This window comes from Haemaphysalis longicornis, unplaced genomic scaffold (assembly GCF_048455015.1).
Source record: "Haemaphysalis longicornis isolate Haplotype H1 unplaced genomic scaffold, Haemaphysalis longicornis Haplotype H1 scaffold_4, whole genome shotgun sequence".
NCBI lineage: Eukaryota > Metazoa > Arthropoda > Arachnida > Ixodida > Ixodidae > Haemaphysalis > Haemaphysalis longicornis.
In genome coordinates, this window is record NW_027526361.1 from 95,627,633 (window position 1) to 95,643,596 (window position 15,964).

The following is a 15,964-nucleotide window of genomic DNA, read 5'->3' on the forward strand; positions in this document are numbered from 1 at the left end:
GCTAACGCGTGACAATTTTTGACTGGCCAGTCTTCATACGACACGTGGGGTTATTCCGGATCTCGATAACTCTCTTACTGAGAGGCCATATGCGCTCCAATAAAATATAGGAGGTTTTTGTAAGTCTAATGAAGTGCAACTATGATTGAGCGTGGGTCAGACGGTTTTTTGTTTGCTAGGATGGATGTTTGATATTGGGTGAAACTCGGGCTTAGGTATACTCGAGCAGTTCAGAACAAGATTGTGGAGGTTGGGTTGTGTATAACGTATTGCTGTATGGGCATTGTGGTAGAAGCTTGTGAGGGGATCCCACTATTGAGGATATTAGGGACGAAGGTTGTGTTGGCATTTTGCTTTTTTTTTTCGAGGCCTCCACAGAACATAGGACTACAGGCCTGATAGAAAATATGAAGGGGTGAAGACTTGGTCACGTTGCTTTTTGGCTTTCCTTTAGGGGATACGAGACTCAGACCTGTGGGTATTTTGGGAGCTAGGTGTCGCTTCCGTGGGAACCAGTGGAAGGCCGGCATTTAAACTCTCCTGTGCTGCAATGTGTGCATCCTGATTCCTAGTGTGGACACTCGCGTCTCAGCTCGCAGTCGATATGAGCGGCTGTACTTTCTTGTCAGAGGTGGTCAGCATGGTTTGCGCCAGAGATGGCAAAATTACTTTTACAAAGTAATTAAATTACATTACTTATTACTTTTATATAATTGTTTAAAATGTAATTAAATTATGTTGGAAATTACAGGTGGCCGAAAGTAAAGACATTACATTGCTATTACTTTTCAAAAGTAATGAAATTACTTTGAAATTACGTTAACAAAAATTCATCACTCATACTCTACCAACTCAATATATACACTTTATTTACACTCATGAAAAAAACGCACCTTCCTAGCAGAGGGCTCACACCAGTGACCAGTGTAATGAAGCCTTAAATACAATCTGCACGTGTTTATTTAACCCGACTGACTCTCGCCACGGCATTCCCGGAACGCATGAAAAGGGAACGAAGAGGCACGAGAAAGCAGGCAGGGCTCCCATAGAAGCGTTGTTTCCTTTGCGTTCATAGAGTTCCAATGCCCAGAGACCCTCTTGGCATTGGAACTCTATTTGGTCAACTTTTCTTGGTCAACTTTTTGCTCTGCAACCGAAGCGGACAGGCTAATATTAGTCAAAAGTAATTGGGAAAGTAATGAGTAATTTTCATGAAACTACTGGCCTGAAGTAATTTATTACATTACTAAATTACCAAAACTCAAAAGTAATTCATTACATTACTCATTGCAGCAAAAAGTAATTAAATTACTGTAGTCAAATTACTGTAATTTCATTACTGCCAAGTCTGGTTTGCACTTGTTTGTTCGACACATTTCACAAACAAACTCCATTGGGTAGTCGGCATCAGTTTATCTCGTGTTTTTGCACTCTACATGTTTCTAGCTGCCCGTTAAGGCTATCTGTATAAAAAGCACACGGGACAACCAGTGGATGTCAACTGCTGCTGAAGGCATCATCACAGCAGGAAATTTTGACATACACACACTGTGCGTGCTTGCATGCACGTGAATGGTGATACATTGTGATTCCCACTTGCTAAAACATGATGCGTCTTCTTGCTTGATTCGAACTGCAAAGCTGCATCATGTGTTGAAGTAGGCACTGGTCACGAGATGTTGGTGACCAACACAGGATGCCATGGTCTGGCACCGTTGCTTGACTGGGCTATGCTTGAATATACGCCTGCAAGAGCATCGAAGTTCTGTTAAGTCGAAGGATGGCTGTAACTTGGCGAAACACTGTTCTGCGTGTGGATGTACACCGTTTTTTTGCGAGGCTTCAGTTTTATCAAAATTTCGGGACAAAACCCCGAGAGAAGTTATTGAATCATTCCACATTAAAAGGTGTGGGAAACGCTGTGTCAGCGCCCCCTCCCTCAATTTGACCGACAAGGAATACTCCTATCTGTGTCACACATTGCGGAACTAATGCTTTGGTCTATCTAAGGTTGTGGCGCTGTTTTCAGGGTTTGCGTACTTTAGGTTTGGCGTGTGTTGTATCTTATATTTTTTTTTTTCTGCCGCATGTGCCTCGACCGCTGTTAAGTCTTGTAATGGTGTGTATAATGGGGGAGGGAATCCGACCACGTGTACTCTGGATGGTATATATTTGTATGTTTTTCAATAAACGAGTAGTTGCGAGTAAGCGCCGTGTTGTCTACTTCTTCCTTCGTCCTTGTTTTTTTGAGCGCTTCTGTATTCCACCACGATGAACACATACCAACTAGCCCAACTTTCCGTTCTTCTGCCATGGTCTGGCACCGGTCCCAACTGAAATGCTAGTTATGTTAGTGAGCAGCAATAGTCACACAGCTATTGAGGCCACTATGTAAAGGCGACAGGTACGTAGAATAGCAAAATTTTCTCATAATGCCTGGTGTATCATACGATCAGACAGGGTTTTGTTCTGAACACTCCCCCTTTTTCGCGTGCTGTGGAAAGGCCAACCCCCGTACACCAAAAATCCGGCAAAGTGGTGAATGACATCCGGTAGCAGTTACGTGGCCATTGGTTACAAATAATACTCTCAGAAATTCAGCGAATTGTCTACTAATTGTCTACATAGCATGCTAATGCCACTTGTCTAGAGTGCGAGTTATTTACAGCCAAATTTTTGAGTTATTTTAAATTCTGTTTACCAGTTATCTTCACTAACACTATTATGATTACAGGTGGAATTCCTGCCAAATCTGCATTTTTGCGGAAATGCAGGGCATTGCACGGTTCACGAGTTTTCGCTGTTTTTTCTATTGTTTTTTTTAAATTCTGTTTGACCAATTATCTTCACTTACGCTATTATAACGATTACAAGTGAGACTTCCACAAGATCTGCATTTTTGTGGAAATGCGGGCGTTAAACGGCTCCCCCCTTTTTGCGATTTTGTTTCGTTTTTCAAAATTTTTTGACCAATTATCTTCATTTACGCTATTATAACGATTACAGGTGAGACTTCCGCCAAATCTGCATTTTTGTGGAAATGCAGGGAGTTAACGGTTCACCACTTTTCGCTTTTTTTCTACTTTTCTTATTTTTCGGTTTTTCAAAATTCTGCTTCACTGATTGTCTCCATTTACGCCATTAAACGATCACAGTTTGACTTTTGCCAAATCTGAATTTTTCTTGATATGCACGGTGTTACACACTTCGCCACTTTTCGTTATTTTTTCTATTTTTAGGATTTTAAAAATCCTCTAATTATCTCCATTTACGCTACTACAACGATGCCACGTGAAGCTTTACCAAAACCTGCATTTTTGTGGAAATGCAATGTGTTACACGGTCCGAGGGTACTCGGCAAAGAATGGTACACACAAACATGCCATTCAGTGACTACCCATCCAAGTGGATTTCAGGTGGTCAGTGTTCATTGCTGCCACAAGTGGCCAGCTGTACCTTGAGGCTGCAGCTAGCTTATCACCGATTTTTACTTGCGCTTGATCTGCACCCTAGGCTCCAAGCAGACAATCATTTCGCTCTTCTTTTTTCTGGAAAAACAATTTTATTTTCCTTTTTCAACTCCACAAAAATGAACAGGAATGTTTGTCTGCTGTTCTTTGGGCGGGCGGCAGCAAATGACGGCCACCTCACATCTCGCTCAGAGAGACACCCAGTGAACAGCTGTAATTTATTTGACAGCATCGTTCCCACTTCGCTCCTTTTTTACTGCTGGAAGGAGGCTTTTCTCAGGCAGATCGTTGCAGAACAGCTGGCACTTTTTCGCCGCACGGAGTTAGTCTTGACACCACACCTTCGTAGTGATCCACAAAAAAAAGTTGCTCCTTTCCAATTTCTTGAGTGAGTGTCTGCACCCACACACGTCTGGGCTCTTCCCCTCTCCCTGCACTACTGGTGGTGGTTGTGTGCCTTCTGCTCATGTGCCTTCTGCTGAAGGCGGTACGTGAAGGCCTCGGGGCAGAAGCGGCACTGGAAGGGCCTCTCGCCCGTGTGGATGCGCACGTGGGTGACCAGGTTGCTTTTATCCATGTAGGCCTTGCCACAGTGGCTGCATTGGAAAGGGCGCTCGCCCGTGTGTGTGCGTATATGTTTCTTCAGGTTGCCCGAGAACTGCGTTGTGTAGCTGCACTCCTGGCAGCGGAACAGTTTACGACCCAGTGGGGGGCCCTGCGGCACCCCATGTCCGCTCGGGAAGCGAAGAGGGCCTGCAATGGGAGAAAAAGAGGAAAAAATGAGAGTGCTTCCATCAATAAACGCGTTGACAGCAAGGCAGAAGAAGAAACAACAAACACGAAAGATGAGGAAGCGTCTTTGTTGATGCTAGGCGAACTTTTGTGCATGGGCATTATGCACCTGGGCACTTGCCTAGCAACACAGACAAGCAGCCCTTTCTTGCTGGCTAGGCAGCTGATCCCGCAGAACGCTTCACAAAATTTGGAACCGCAGCTTGTTCAGGGATTACCTATGTGGTGCTCTCGCACTGAAGATATCCCCTATCATACCACAAGCTTTGTGTCAAATACTGCCAAGTTCATGCCATTCGAAAATTTCAAATTTATGGGTTTTTTCGGACCGTACCCACATCACCCACCAAGTGGGCAATCGGCTCAATCAGACATTTCTAAGAAAGTTCATGTCAACTCATTGTGATGGTTCCTGCCTCAGCCTCTCTGCCTGACTTCCAAGCATACATGCCGTGTCGAACAACAACAGAAACAGTTCAAAAAGTGTGCTACGTAACAGAGCAGAGCACAGCTGCTCTACTAGTTACACTATACTAAGCACCTTGTTAATGTTTGCTAAGTTCATTGTACATGACATGCCCTGCGATCAGATTATGCGTCAGCCTGAGATGATGGCAATTAGCAGGAAACAAAAAGACCTGTTACATTACTGTGCATTGCGTCACAACTGTAAAGCATGCGGCTAGGTCAGGTTATAACACTCGTGCTTCTTCGCCCGCTATTACTCAAAGATACAGTGGTGAGCTCGCTTAGGGTGAACATGGGAGTGCATGGTCGCCGGTACTATCAGAGCAGCCTACTGCAGGCTGCGCGAAGCATCACGCATGCACTGTGAATGTCGAGCCAGAATTTCCTTTGAGTGCGTGCATAGCGTCATCGGAGTGTCTGTTCGTATTCTGCTGTGTTGCGCGTCATCTCCAAATGGTGTCTCACTTTGAACCTTGAATCCGCGATCGTTGTATGAACATACATAATAAAAATTAGAAAGGTGCTTTTCCACCGTAAATTGAATCAAGGTTGTAGTGGCCGAGCAAACTTCAAGATCTCAATTTATTTCTGATAAACATTGTGCACATGTGCTTTTTCAGTTTCAATGGAAACCATTTAAAAAATAGAGTGCTGTTAAAATGGGTGTCATCTTTTTCGAGTCTGCTTGAAGCAAGCTGTTGAGTTGCGATGTGACGAACCGATTGCATTGCATTCAAGCTAATGAACAAATAACCGCTGACTCGGGAACATTTTTCTTGCCGATTCCAGCTTCCAGTTATTTATACAGCGGACGCTTGCTCCACAGCTACATGCAAGATGAAGTTAGTAGCAGATGACGCTCAGACGCTCCGATGACGCAATGCGCGCGCTGAAAGCATAGCCTAGCTCGACACGCACAGTGCATGCCTGCTGCTTCGCACATCACATGGTAGGCTGCTCTGATAGTACCTACGGCCACGTGCTCCCGTGTTCACCCTAAGCAAGCTCACCACTGCACCTCCTACTACACACAACAAATGCTACAACAGCAACGCCACAAAAATAAGAGCAATAACAAGCAAAAATATTTAGGCACTGTGAGCACCACAGTGGCTCGACTGATGGCCCAGAAGTTTGGTCTGCCATTTAGCAGATATATCAAAGAAATGAACCCCACTATATCATTACATGGGGATGGAAACAACTATCTTGATATATAATACCTGCTTTAGGTATCAGCCATTACAAAAAAGGAAAATCATGCACCTCTCCGTATAACAACAAAGATGGTTGAACGCGAAGCTTTCTCATTACAGATTCTTTGGTTGTTAATAGGACTGAGTTTCATCCATGCCGAAATAGTGATCGGATGGACACCGGATTCATATGGTTCAATTCCGGCCAATAAAGCGTGTTTCTTTTACTTCACCCACGATCATTCATCATTGTCAGAGAAAGACGCCAACAGTGAGAACACTAAAGCTTCGCTTAATAGTGACACTTTTCTCCTTCCACTTTTTCATTATGGTCTGTGCTATCTTCTTCAATACATTTGCCAAATGAAGAAAACATTGAGTGGGTAGCTGGCATCAGTTTTCTCACTCTCTGAGAGTTCGTAGGTGCACCTGTAAATTACCTGTACAAGGAACACGAGACAAGCACTGAACGTGAACTGTTTTTTACCGACAGAAGGAACCATCAGTGGGAATTACATGAGAGACGTACACGCGGCATGTGAATTTGCATGCATATCAATGGCGACACAGTTTTTCCATGGGGGCTGTGTTTTTGCTTCTGCTGGTGCACAACGCTGCTGCGCATGTTCATGTGGGCACTCAATAAGAGTCGCTTAAGGCCAACACAGTACGGCACTGTCTGCCACAAGTCCCACTCACAATCACACTTTCTGCAGTACCGTGGAGCAATTGTCACCTGGCCAGTGAGGCCACAATGTGACGACGGAAGAAAATTTTGCTCAGAACCACATCTCATAGGATGATAAACTAGGCTTTCCCTCTGAGCTTTGCAACTCTTGGTGTGCTACACGACCCTTCTCAATAACGATCCACAAAGAGGGGCTTGCTGCCCTCCGATCTCGTTGGAGCGAGTGTCTGGGTGCACACAAGACTGGGCCCTTCTCTTCTCCCCTCTGCACTACTTGTGGTGGCTGTGCGCCTTCTCGTGCTTTTTTTGTTCGGTGGCGCGTATGAAGGTCTCGGGACAGAAGCCGCAGCGGAAGAGCTTCTCCCCTGTGTGGTGGCGCACGTGGTTGACCAGCGTGTTCCTGTGGCTGAAGGCACTGGGGCACAGGTGGCACTGGTAGGGACGCTCGCCCGTGTGGATGCGCACGTGGTCGACCAGGTGGGCCTTCTGCACAAATGCCTTGCTGCAGCGGCTGCACTGGTGGGGGCGCTCGCCCGTATGTATGCGCTGGTGCCTCTTCAGGTGGCACAGGTACGGTGTCACGAAGCTGCACTGCTGGCAGCGCAGCAGCGGACGACTCTGCAAAGGGTCGTGCCGCCTGTGGCCATCTGGGGAAGGGCCTGCAACAAGAAGGGAGGGGAAAAAAGGGCCATAAAGACAAAATAAGCGTTTGTTTTAGCCAAAAGACTTCATGTTCCATAGTGTCCCCAGCAGCAAACAATGCTTTGTTCACTGAGAAATTTAACTGTTTTGAGCCAAATTTTCGTTCTCCCACTAAATCATGTGTTTTGCGACGTTAGTGATGACATACTAAGGGAAAGTGTCTGAAAAATGAATTTTAGTATATCGACTAAAGCTGCTGCGAATGTTAAAGCATCTTTTGTTTCCTTCTTTAACCTTTGCCTTTATAGATGGCGCAATGCTGCTCAAGTACCGCTGTCCACATTTGCTTTGTTTCTGACTGAATTTGTACCTGGTTTACTTTTGTTACGGTTCACAGTAACCAATCGTTCAAAACGTGTGCTCGACAAACAGGGTCACATAAGTGGTAATGCCACTTATGCCAGTTAGCGTCGTGTCACAAAAGCCCGTGTCCAAGGGGTGTGCATCGTCGGCAAGCATACTGTGCACCATAAGCACTGGTACTTTTACTTTTACATGTTCGCTTGTAACTCGCATTGTTTACTCTACCATTCTTACTGCTACAAAAAGAACGTGCACTAAATTTAAGTGTAATAAGCTCAACCTGCAAGTTTACATTTCTCATTCAATTTGCATTGGATTTTGCTAGCCTCAGCGAATTCCAGCGTAATGCCCATAATACATCATAAATATAGTGCAGAAAGGTAGTATGGTGCCGCATGCCTATTCTGCTTTTAAATGCAGAGCATTTCTTAGCCTCGCCTCTTCCTGCGTCGGACGGTGTCAACAGCTCCGCGTCTGCAGCAGGTGCGCCTCTCCTTCCCTCCTCTCTCTCAACAGCAGCTGGCGCGCGCATGCGTCGTAGTCAGCCCGTTCGCTCCGTCGCGGTCTCGGCGTAACAGGTGCGTGATAGCAGCGCGGTGGGGCATGGAAGGGCGCGCGCTGCTTGCGCATGCGCGCTCTCCCCCCCGTACTGCTCTCCCTCTACTGCGCGCGCTGCAAATATAGCGGCTAGCGGTCGCTCGTGTTTCAGTCACTGCGTTGCTCCTTCCTTCCTTGGTTGACGCTCGTGCCCACGTTTACCCGTGTCTGCTACTCCAGCATCACGGAAGAAGCGATGGAAGCAACACTGCCTTCAATCAGTACTGAGGCCCCAATGCTTTGCATTTACTTGTGTTCCCCTCGCGAGAAGGCGCAGGAATTTTTTTTTTTCACTATACAGCTTATTTCAGTAAAGTTTGCATTGAAAGTGCTGTCCGTGTATTTTAACGAGGCAACTCTAAGAATGAACCAAAACTTGCATTTTGCTTCATGGCCCCTTTAAAGGCAAAAGCCTTTCTTGGGATACTCAAACAAAAAATTGTGGTCTGCCTGTCTCTACGCCGAATCTGCATTCCAGTCAAAACAATTCATTGAACTATTCACAAAACAGAAATATATGTCACCAGAACCATTCCAAACAACAACCTGTGGGCATAAGTCATATATGCCCTCATTATTCACAGCAAAGGAAACCTTAGGCACATTTGAGTCGCAATGTAAATACTTAAGTGGCAGAGCCCATGTTCTTCAAATTAAGAATCGACCTCGGGTTGGTTTTTACGAAATCAAGGAAAAAAAACAGCATCAAAAATGATGCAGAAAGGCTTCAGCACGTGCAAGATAAAAGTACTACAAAAGAACAGATCACGTGTTTGTGCTATTTTAGGCACGGCAAGAAACAAAAGATAAAGAAAAGGGTGCCCGCTGCCTCACCAGATGGGCGCGAGCAGTCTGAAGGTGGGAAAATCGAATTGCAGTAAAAAACAGTTCAACTCATAGCAAGAGCAGAGAAGGAGTTACAGTACAGGCCTGACAGACAACGATCGCGTTCCGACGACATTTGCAGGGAACCAACCAGCAGTAGGGCTAACTTTTCAAACACTGCTAAGGAGACTACCAGAAACAATCGTGTCTCCGATTCACCCTTAACAAGGAAACCCGAATAGTTTCCATCCTCGGCAGTCGTGCCATAATTTAGCAAGCACAAAGCTGTTGTTTGCAAAATGAACGTAAAGGAACAATGAAGCAGGCCTAGGTCCTATTTGTGGCTGCATTATAAGTGTTTTCCACCTGATTAATTGATTATTTAGGGGCCTCTAGAGTCTCCATTTGTAGCAGGTGGCAGAACAGACAACCTCATACGCTGACCACAGCGACCCTATCAACTACCCCAATGACGCCATACTAGTTTGAAATATGTCCCCATGCTATGTCCCCCTTCAGGAGTTTAGCCTTTTCCTTGTGCGTTAGCATGAACTGTTTAATACAAAGGCATCAGTCAGCCCAATAGGTCACAAATCTGGGGTTGCTGCCGCAGAGCGACAGTGCACAACATGGCTGACGGATGGTTCACACACACACCAAAGAAAGGCCGGCTTCTCGGAGAATACCAAAAGTGAAAGAATGCTTGAATTGACGGCATGTTTCACAGCAAAACTCCCGCAGGCGAAGTAAAGGAATTGAGTTGGGAAGAAAATTGAGCAAATAAGAACCTTGGGGCGAATCAATCCTGCAGCCTTTGAAATGCGAGGCAAGCAGGCATCTCCAACACCACGTGGCTCAATGGCTCCAGCTAACTTAAGATGAACCCACTGAGCGCGTTGTGACATTTGACTTGTAATCATATGTTAGAGGAATATCAAAATTTTCTAGGCCAATCCTAAGCCTTCTGGACCACAAAGAATTCAAAGGGGAGCTTTACCTTAAGGTGTGACAAAATTGTTTCATGACATTAAGAAAGGTGTTTTGTCTAACTTTCTGGCACAACACATTTCAGCCTCAGTCGTGACATTACATTGAATTTTTGCGGGCTGTGCACTTTCAGCGTGGCCTAGAAAAATTTGACAGACTGTACGAAGGCCCACATTTCTAGCTCAGGAATGCTAATTACAAAACTAACAATCAAGCAACATTAGCGCACGTTTCTCCAAATGTCGGCTTTCCTTTCGTGTTCAACATTGCCACCATGCGCCACCTACTGAAACCCGCATTCATATGGAATTGTCCCAATCGATGGTAGCAAGCAGTGCAAATTTGAAAAAAAAAGGAGGCAGGTGCAGGGGGAAATGACAATGAGCGGACATGTTTGGCAACATTCTTATGGGACTTGTAACCCATGGGCTTAGAAAGCATCGCGTACCGATATAAGAGGTTTTACAATTCCATGAAAACGTTCCTAACAGCTTAGTTTGCTTCTCTCAGAAATATATCATATATTTACTGAAATAAATGGTTTATCTAGTTTTCAATAGATGGCGCTAAGTGTCTGGCAAGTGAGTCAAGCTAGGCTGCTTGGAGCATTTTCATGGATCTGCAATACTTTTTGTATTGGTGCACTATGGTTTTTATACCCATAGGTTGTGAAGTGGCGAGTCCCACAGGAATGTGAACAGGCGGGTGCCTTTTAATTCACTGCATCATCAGGCGTCCTCTTAATTTCTCATTTGTTCGCTGCGTGTTAAGCACGCTAGCAATCCGTTAGATTTTGCCCTGAGGTCTTGCTAGTGTGTCTTCAAAGTTAAGGTCAGCCATTTGGCAGGAAGGATGGTACAACGGAAGCAGCACTTTTGAGTGCACTGTGCTCGTTAAAAAATGTGCGTAAGTCACCCATAAAAGCTTAAAACCTAGCTTATAAATTGAAAAAGATTATTTTTAAGTGACCCTTTAAACTATAAGGAATTCGAGACTAGCACCTGGATTAAAATAGCTGTGCATTGGCACATACAGGTTAAATTGCTGCCATGCTTGGTGATAAATTATCATACCACACAAAACATTTTGATTGATGCATTGCGTTCTTTGTAGACCACCCACGTGCTACATTTCCCCTTAGCAAGAGCTGAGCACATCAGACATAATGACAACTGTAGCATGAGATGGCAAATGAAGGACACTGAACAAGGACGACCAACAATGGAAAACAGCACAGCAGTTCGTAACAAATGAGCGACCAGCTCAAGCACTGATGAATGTAGCATCAGTGACACGTGCAGCACTTATTGGTGCGACCAAACGTCACTAGGACCGTAACTCGTAACCAAACAACAACGTTCCAAGCACAGCCTTCTGTCTGGGCTGAACAGCTGGCACGTTCCTTCTTAGCAGATGGTACAGCTACACTCGGGCACTTGGTAGGACTAGAGGAGACTGCAGGGAGGGGACGATTTGACTGCTCGATCATGCATAATGAAGTCGAAGATCACGGCCATGTCAGAATGAAGACGGCGGGCCTTTTCAGCACGATTTTCGCCCCAGCAGCTCAAGTGTTCGCTGGCAAGACTGATGCCTGCAAATATGAAGCATGACATACCAAGCCACTTCAGTTTTGTGTAGTCACAAAGCTTATCGTAGAAGCTGCCGTGCGGCCCAGGGGTGCTTTCACGACTGCTTGACAATTCACAATGGCGACATGCGACTCGATACGAAATTGGTGCTTTAGTCATGTGCTTTAGTCATTTGGAGGTTCACTCTCAAATAAATCGCGACACCTAATGAGAGAGCACACTGTTTTGCAGAGCACAGTAGCTTTCTCGTGTTGCTCACTCAGAAATGGCGCTGGAGACCGCTGGACATGTTTCGCTCTTACCAGCAGCTCGACAACAGTTTTGTTTGCACTTTCAGGATTGAGAAGCGAGTATTTTGCAACTAAGTGGGTAAAATTAACTGCATTGAAACTTCCCTTGCATAAAACGCTAGCAACAAAGACAAGGCATGAGAGTCACGGCGATTTGAACGATTATTTTAGCAGGTGTCATTCCCATTGTCTCAGCGTAGCCACCGACATGCAAAATGAACACGGAATGTGCGCTCATGATTTCGGTAAGCTTATGTATGTATGTATTTATCAATCACTAGGAAGAGAGGAAGGTTCCACCAGCAGCCGTAAATTGTCTCGCCTAGAGGCAGACACCGGAACGCCTGCTGGTGTAGGGGAAGGGGGATAGGGAGGAAAGACTACATCAGAATTGAGAGGTTAACAAGGTACAGTGCGCAACACCCTTGTCTATAACACTGAGTTTAGCTTGAACTGGTTATCTCCCAAAACTGCGGACTCAAACTTGCCACAAAAAACGTTGAGGTCAAAATATATGGTCAATACTTCAGAATGACACAATAGTTTTCTTCAAATGTTTTTCAGCCAAGGCAAGATAAGGCTATAAGTACGAAACCTGTGTTATAGACAAGGGTGTTGCCCTCTGTACATATATACAACACATAGGGAATGTTAACAAGGACCACATATAGAACATAAAAGGGAAAAAAGTTAAGCAATTGTGCAAATCGGCAATAGAGAGAGAAATACCATACATATAAACTAAACATGAATGTACGCAAGACAATGGTGTGACATACATGAAAAAGGGACACACATACATGCACCCACACACACACACACACATGCACGCACACACACACAGAAGAGCTACATCAGCAGCAGCACTCCACTACAACCTGGGCGGCTAGATGGTGTTGTAGTGGAGTACACATTGCAGCCCCAAGGCACTCAGGTATGCACCCAGGGCCTCAAGCACGTGGTCCCACTCCCTGGCACTGCTTGGGGGCCAAAGCAGTTCCTTAAGTGGCCGCACTCCTTAAAGCGCGGCCAGCAGCTCTGCCCGCCCTGCCGCAAACTTGGGGCACTCGCACAGTACGCGCGGCAAGGACTGCACAAGGGCTCCAGCTTCAGTAGAAGGTCCAGGCCAAGGCTTACACCCACCATTTCGGCCGTGGCGGATGATGTGGCATAATGCAGCTGGTCCTGCCTGGTGGCCTCCCCCAGCACTGCCACCGTCGTGGCCGAGCCCTGCCGCTGCCGCAAAGAGCCATCCATGTATACCAGGGTGTGGACCTCCAGGTCACCCAACACGACGCCCCGGGCCAGCTGCAGCTGCTCACAGTGCAACGTCCGCCGCTTGCTGCGCAGGCCCGGGATGTCCACGTGCACCTCGGCCTCCAGGGCAGAGGGGTGGCTGGAGTGGGGGGCCTGCTTCCATGGGGGCCACCACCTCCTTGTACAGGTCCAACATGCGCCCCATGCGCGAGTGGCGGTGTGTGCGCAGCCGCTGCAGCAGGTCAATGTGGCCCAGGGTGTGCTGGTCCGCTGTCATTTGGAGCGTCCATGCCCACGCCTCAGCCAGTGTCTTTGCACACTGGGAGTCTCGAGGAAGGCCAAGGCAGGTGCAGACGCCCCTGTGGTGGTCGCCCACCAGCAGCTGCCAGCTACGCTTGTGCAGGGTGACCAGTGGTAGCAGTCCCACAGCCGCAGGGCCATTTGCTGCGAGCAGCCGCGGTCCCAGGCGGCCATCTTTCGCACGGCCGTGGTGGTCATTTGTGCCCTGGCTCGGAGCTCCCTGGTGGCCTGCCGGAAGTTGACGCAGTGGTCCAGTGTGAGCTCCAGGTAGCGCACACTGGTCTTCCAGTTGAGCTCCTCGCCATCGATGTGCAGGCACCTGGCCCTGCGATGGGACTGGCATCCGAGTGCACCAGCATCGCCTCCGTCTTGCTTGTTGATAGCTGTAGGCTAACATTGACCAGCTTGGCACGCATCGCGTCCAGGGCCGCCTGCAGCTGCAGCACGACGCTTCGGCAGCTCCCCTTGGGGCCCAGCACCCATAGGGCAAAGTCGTTGGCGTACACAGACATGTACACCCTGTGTGCCCCTCCTCTCGGCAGGCAGTCTGGTAGTGCCGCCATGACCAGTTTGAAGAGGAAGGGGCTGTTGACAGAGCCCTGTGGGGTGCCCTTGTCCACCGGCCAGGGGGCCAACAGGGCGTCCCCCGCTTGCACCTGCACCGTGTGGCTCGTCAGGAATGCCTCGACAAAGCCCCGCAGCTTGCCTGCAGTGCCAGCCTCCTCCACAGCCAGGGAGATGGCGTGATGCTGAAGGTTGTCAAAGGCGCCCTTTACGTCCAGCAGCACCACAGGTGCCACCTGCTTGGAGGCCCTGGAGTGTTTGAGGGCCACCACCACGTTAGCGATGAAGTCGGCGGCTGTTCAATGCCTCCGGAAGCCCATTAGCTGCTCGGAGATGGCCTCTTCCATCGGCTTCAATCCTCTGCAGCGCCACCCATTCGAGCAGCTTGCAGCCGCAGGATGTGAGGGCCACGGGCCGGTACGCCGTGACTGCCACGAGGCCCTTGCATGGCTTTGGGATGGGCTGCAAGATGACTAGCAGCCACTCAGTTGGCGGCCAGCCCGTGTCCTATGTAATGTTATAGGCGACCAGGAGCCGGCCGAACCCCATCTCATCCATATCTGGTAGGTGAGGCCGTCCGCTCCTGGCACTGACTTATGCCTGCAGCTGCGGAGGGCACTGCGAAGCTCCGTCTCCATGATGGGAGTGTTGTTGAGGGGGTGATGCACTTTCCTCATCCCAGCAACAGCAGCAGCACGCCCTGGTTCCGCCTGGTGTGGCGGCAGGAAGGGTGCCGCGACGAGGTCGGCCAACTCCGCAAAGGTGACCTGCTTGCGGAAGGCCATGGCAGCCAGGGGATTGCAGTTGAAGATGCCCCAAAGGCGGCGGCAGCGTGGGTCAGTTTCCGAGCTGACGCATAGCTCGGCCCAGCGCTGCCGGCTCAGGTGGTTGGCATGACGGCGGCAAGTCGCCTGTACGCCATCTAGTCCGCCCGCTCCCCCGAACACTGGGCCTTCCTCTCCACACGGTTGCGCACCGCCCGCAGCTGCAGCAGCCTCAGGTCTGGCGTGGTGGCCCCCTCGGCTACTGTGAAGCTCTGTGTGGCTTTCCTGACGCAGCAAACGAGGCAGCGGAACAGTTCGGCTCCTTCCCCCAGGTCCTGCTCGGCAAGGCAGCGCCTGAACCGGTCCCAGTGGGTGAAGTGGTGCAGTACGGCTCGCTTGGCTGACCTGTCGGGTGGTGCGATGTGCAGCGGGTAGTGGTCGAAGGCCCACGTGCTGGGCTCCCTCCTCCAGGTGGCCTCAACCCAGGCTAACACTAGGGTAAGATCAATGACGGTGGCTGCGCAATTGCCACGCCGGAAAGTTCTCTCACCAGTGTTCTGCGCACACAGGTTGAGGCGCAGCATGGCGTCCCACAGATGCTCTCCGCGAGGGTCCATCCGGCCATCTCCCCACGCAGTGTGGTGTGCGTTGAAGTCACCACCGGGGAGATGGCGGGCTGCGCACACGGACACCAGCCGATCCAGGAGGCACGCGCTCCAGGGCTGACCAGGGCGCACATACACACTGCACACTGTAATGTCTGTACCACCCGCGCTGAGCCTCAACGTCACTGCCGCGCACTCCTGCACCACTGTCGTCACCGCACTGGTATCCAGCTTTGCGTGCTGCACATCGTTCCGCACAAACAGTGAGGCACGCGAGGTTCCTGGGGGGTGGGAGGGTCGCCACACACCACCACCGAGCACTGGGCACTGTCACACGCCGTGGGCTGTGATAGTCCTAGCTTATCGACGCGTTCAGCAGATTTGCACGCTGCGCTAAGCACGGTGTTATGGTTATCAACGGTCGGCTCTTAAAAATACTGAACTGGTACGCGCCAAAAACTAAATCATATCACTGTTCTTGTTGTCTTGTCGTTCACAGAAAGTCGGTGAAACCTGAAATAAAACAACCATGACGACAGGCGACCGGGATTGACAGCCCGTAAT

General features: G+C 48.6%; 1 protein-coding gene across 1 annotated transcript in view; it reads right to left on the reverse strand.

Annotated features, from left to right (window-relative positions):
• LOC144179852 (uncharacterized) overlaps nucleotides 1-15,964 on the reverse strand; it is a 54,939-nt gene extending 38,975 nt beyond the window's left edge. Inside the window, exons 1-4 of the mRNA XM_077708279.1 lie at nucleotides 15,346-15,964; nucleotides 6,889-7,273; nucleotides 6,456-6,543; nucleotides 3,911-4,338 (exon numbers count right to left, since the gene is read on the reverse strand). Of these exons, the coding sequence (XP_077564405.1) occupies nucleotides 3,911-4,338; nucleotides 6,456-6,543; nucleotides 6,889-7,273; nucleotides 15,346-15,412 (968 nt within the window). The 5' untranslated portion in view covers nucleotides 15,413-15,964. The remainder of the gene's footprint in view (nucleotides 1-3,910; nucleotides 4,339-6,455; nucleotides 6,544-6,888; nucleotides 7,274-15,345) is intronic.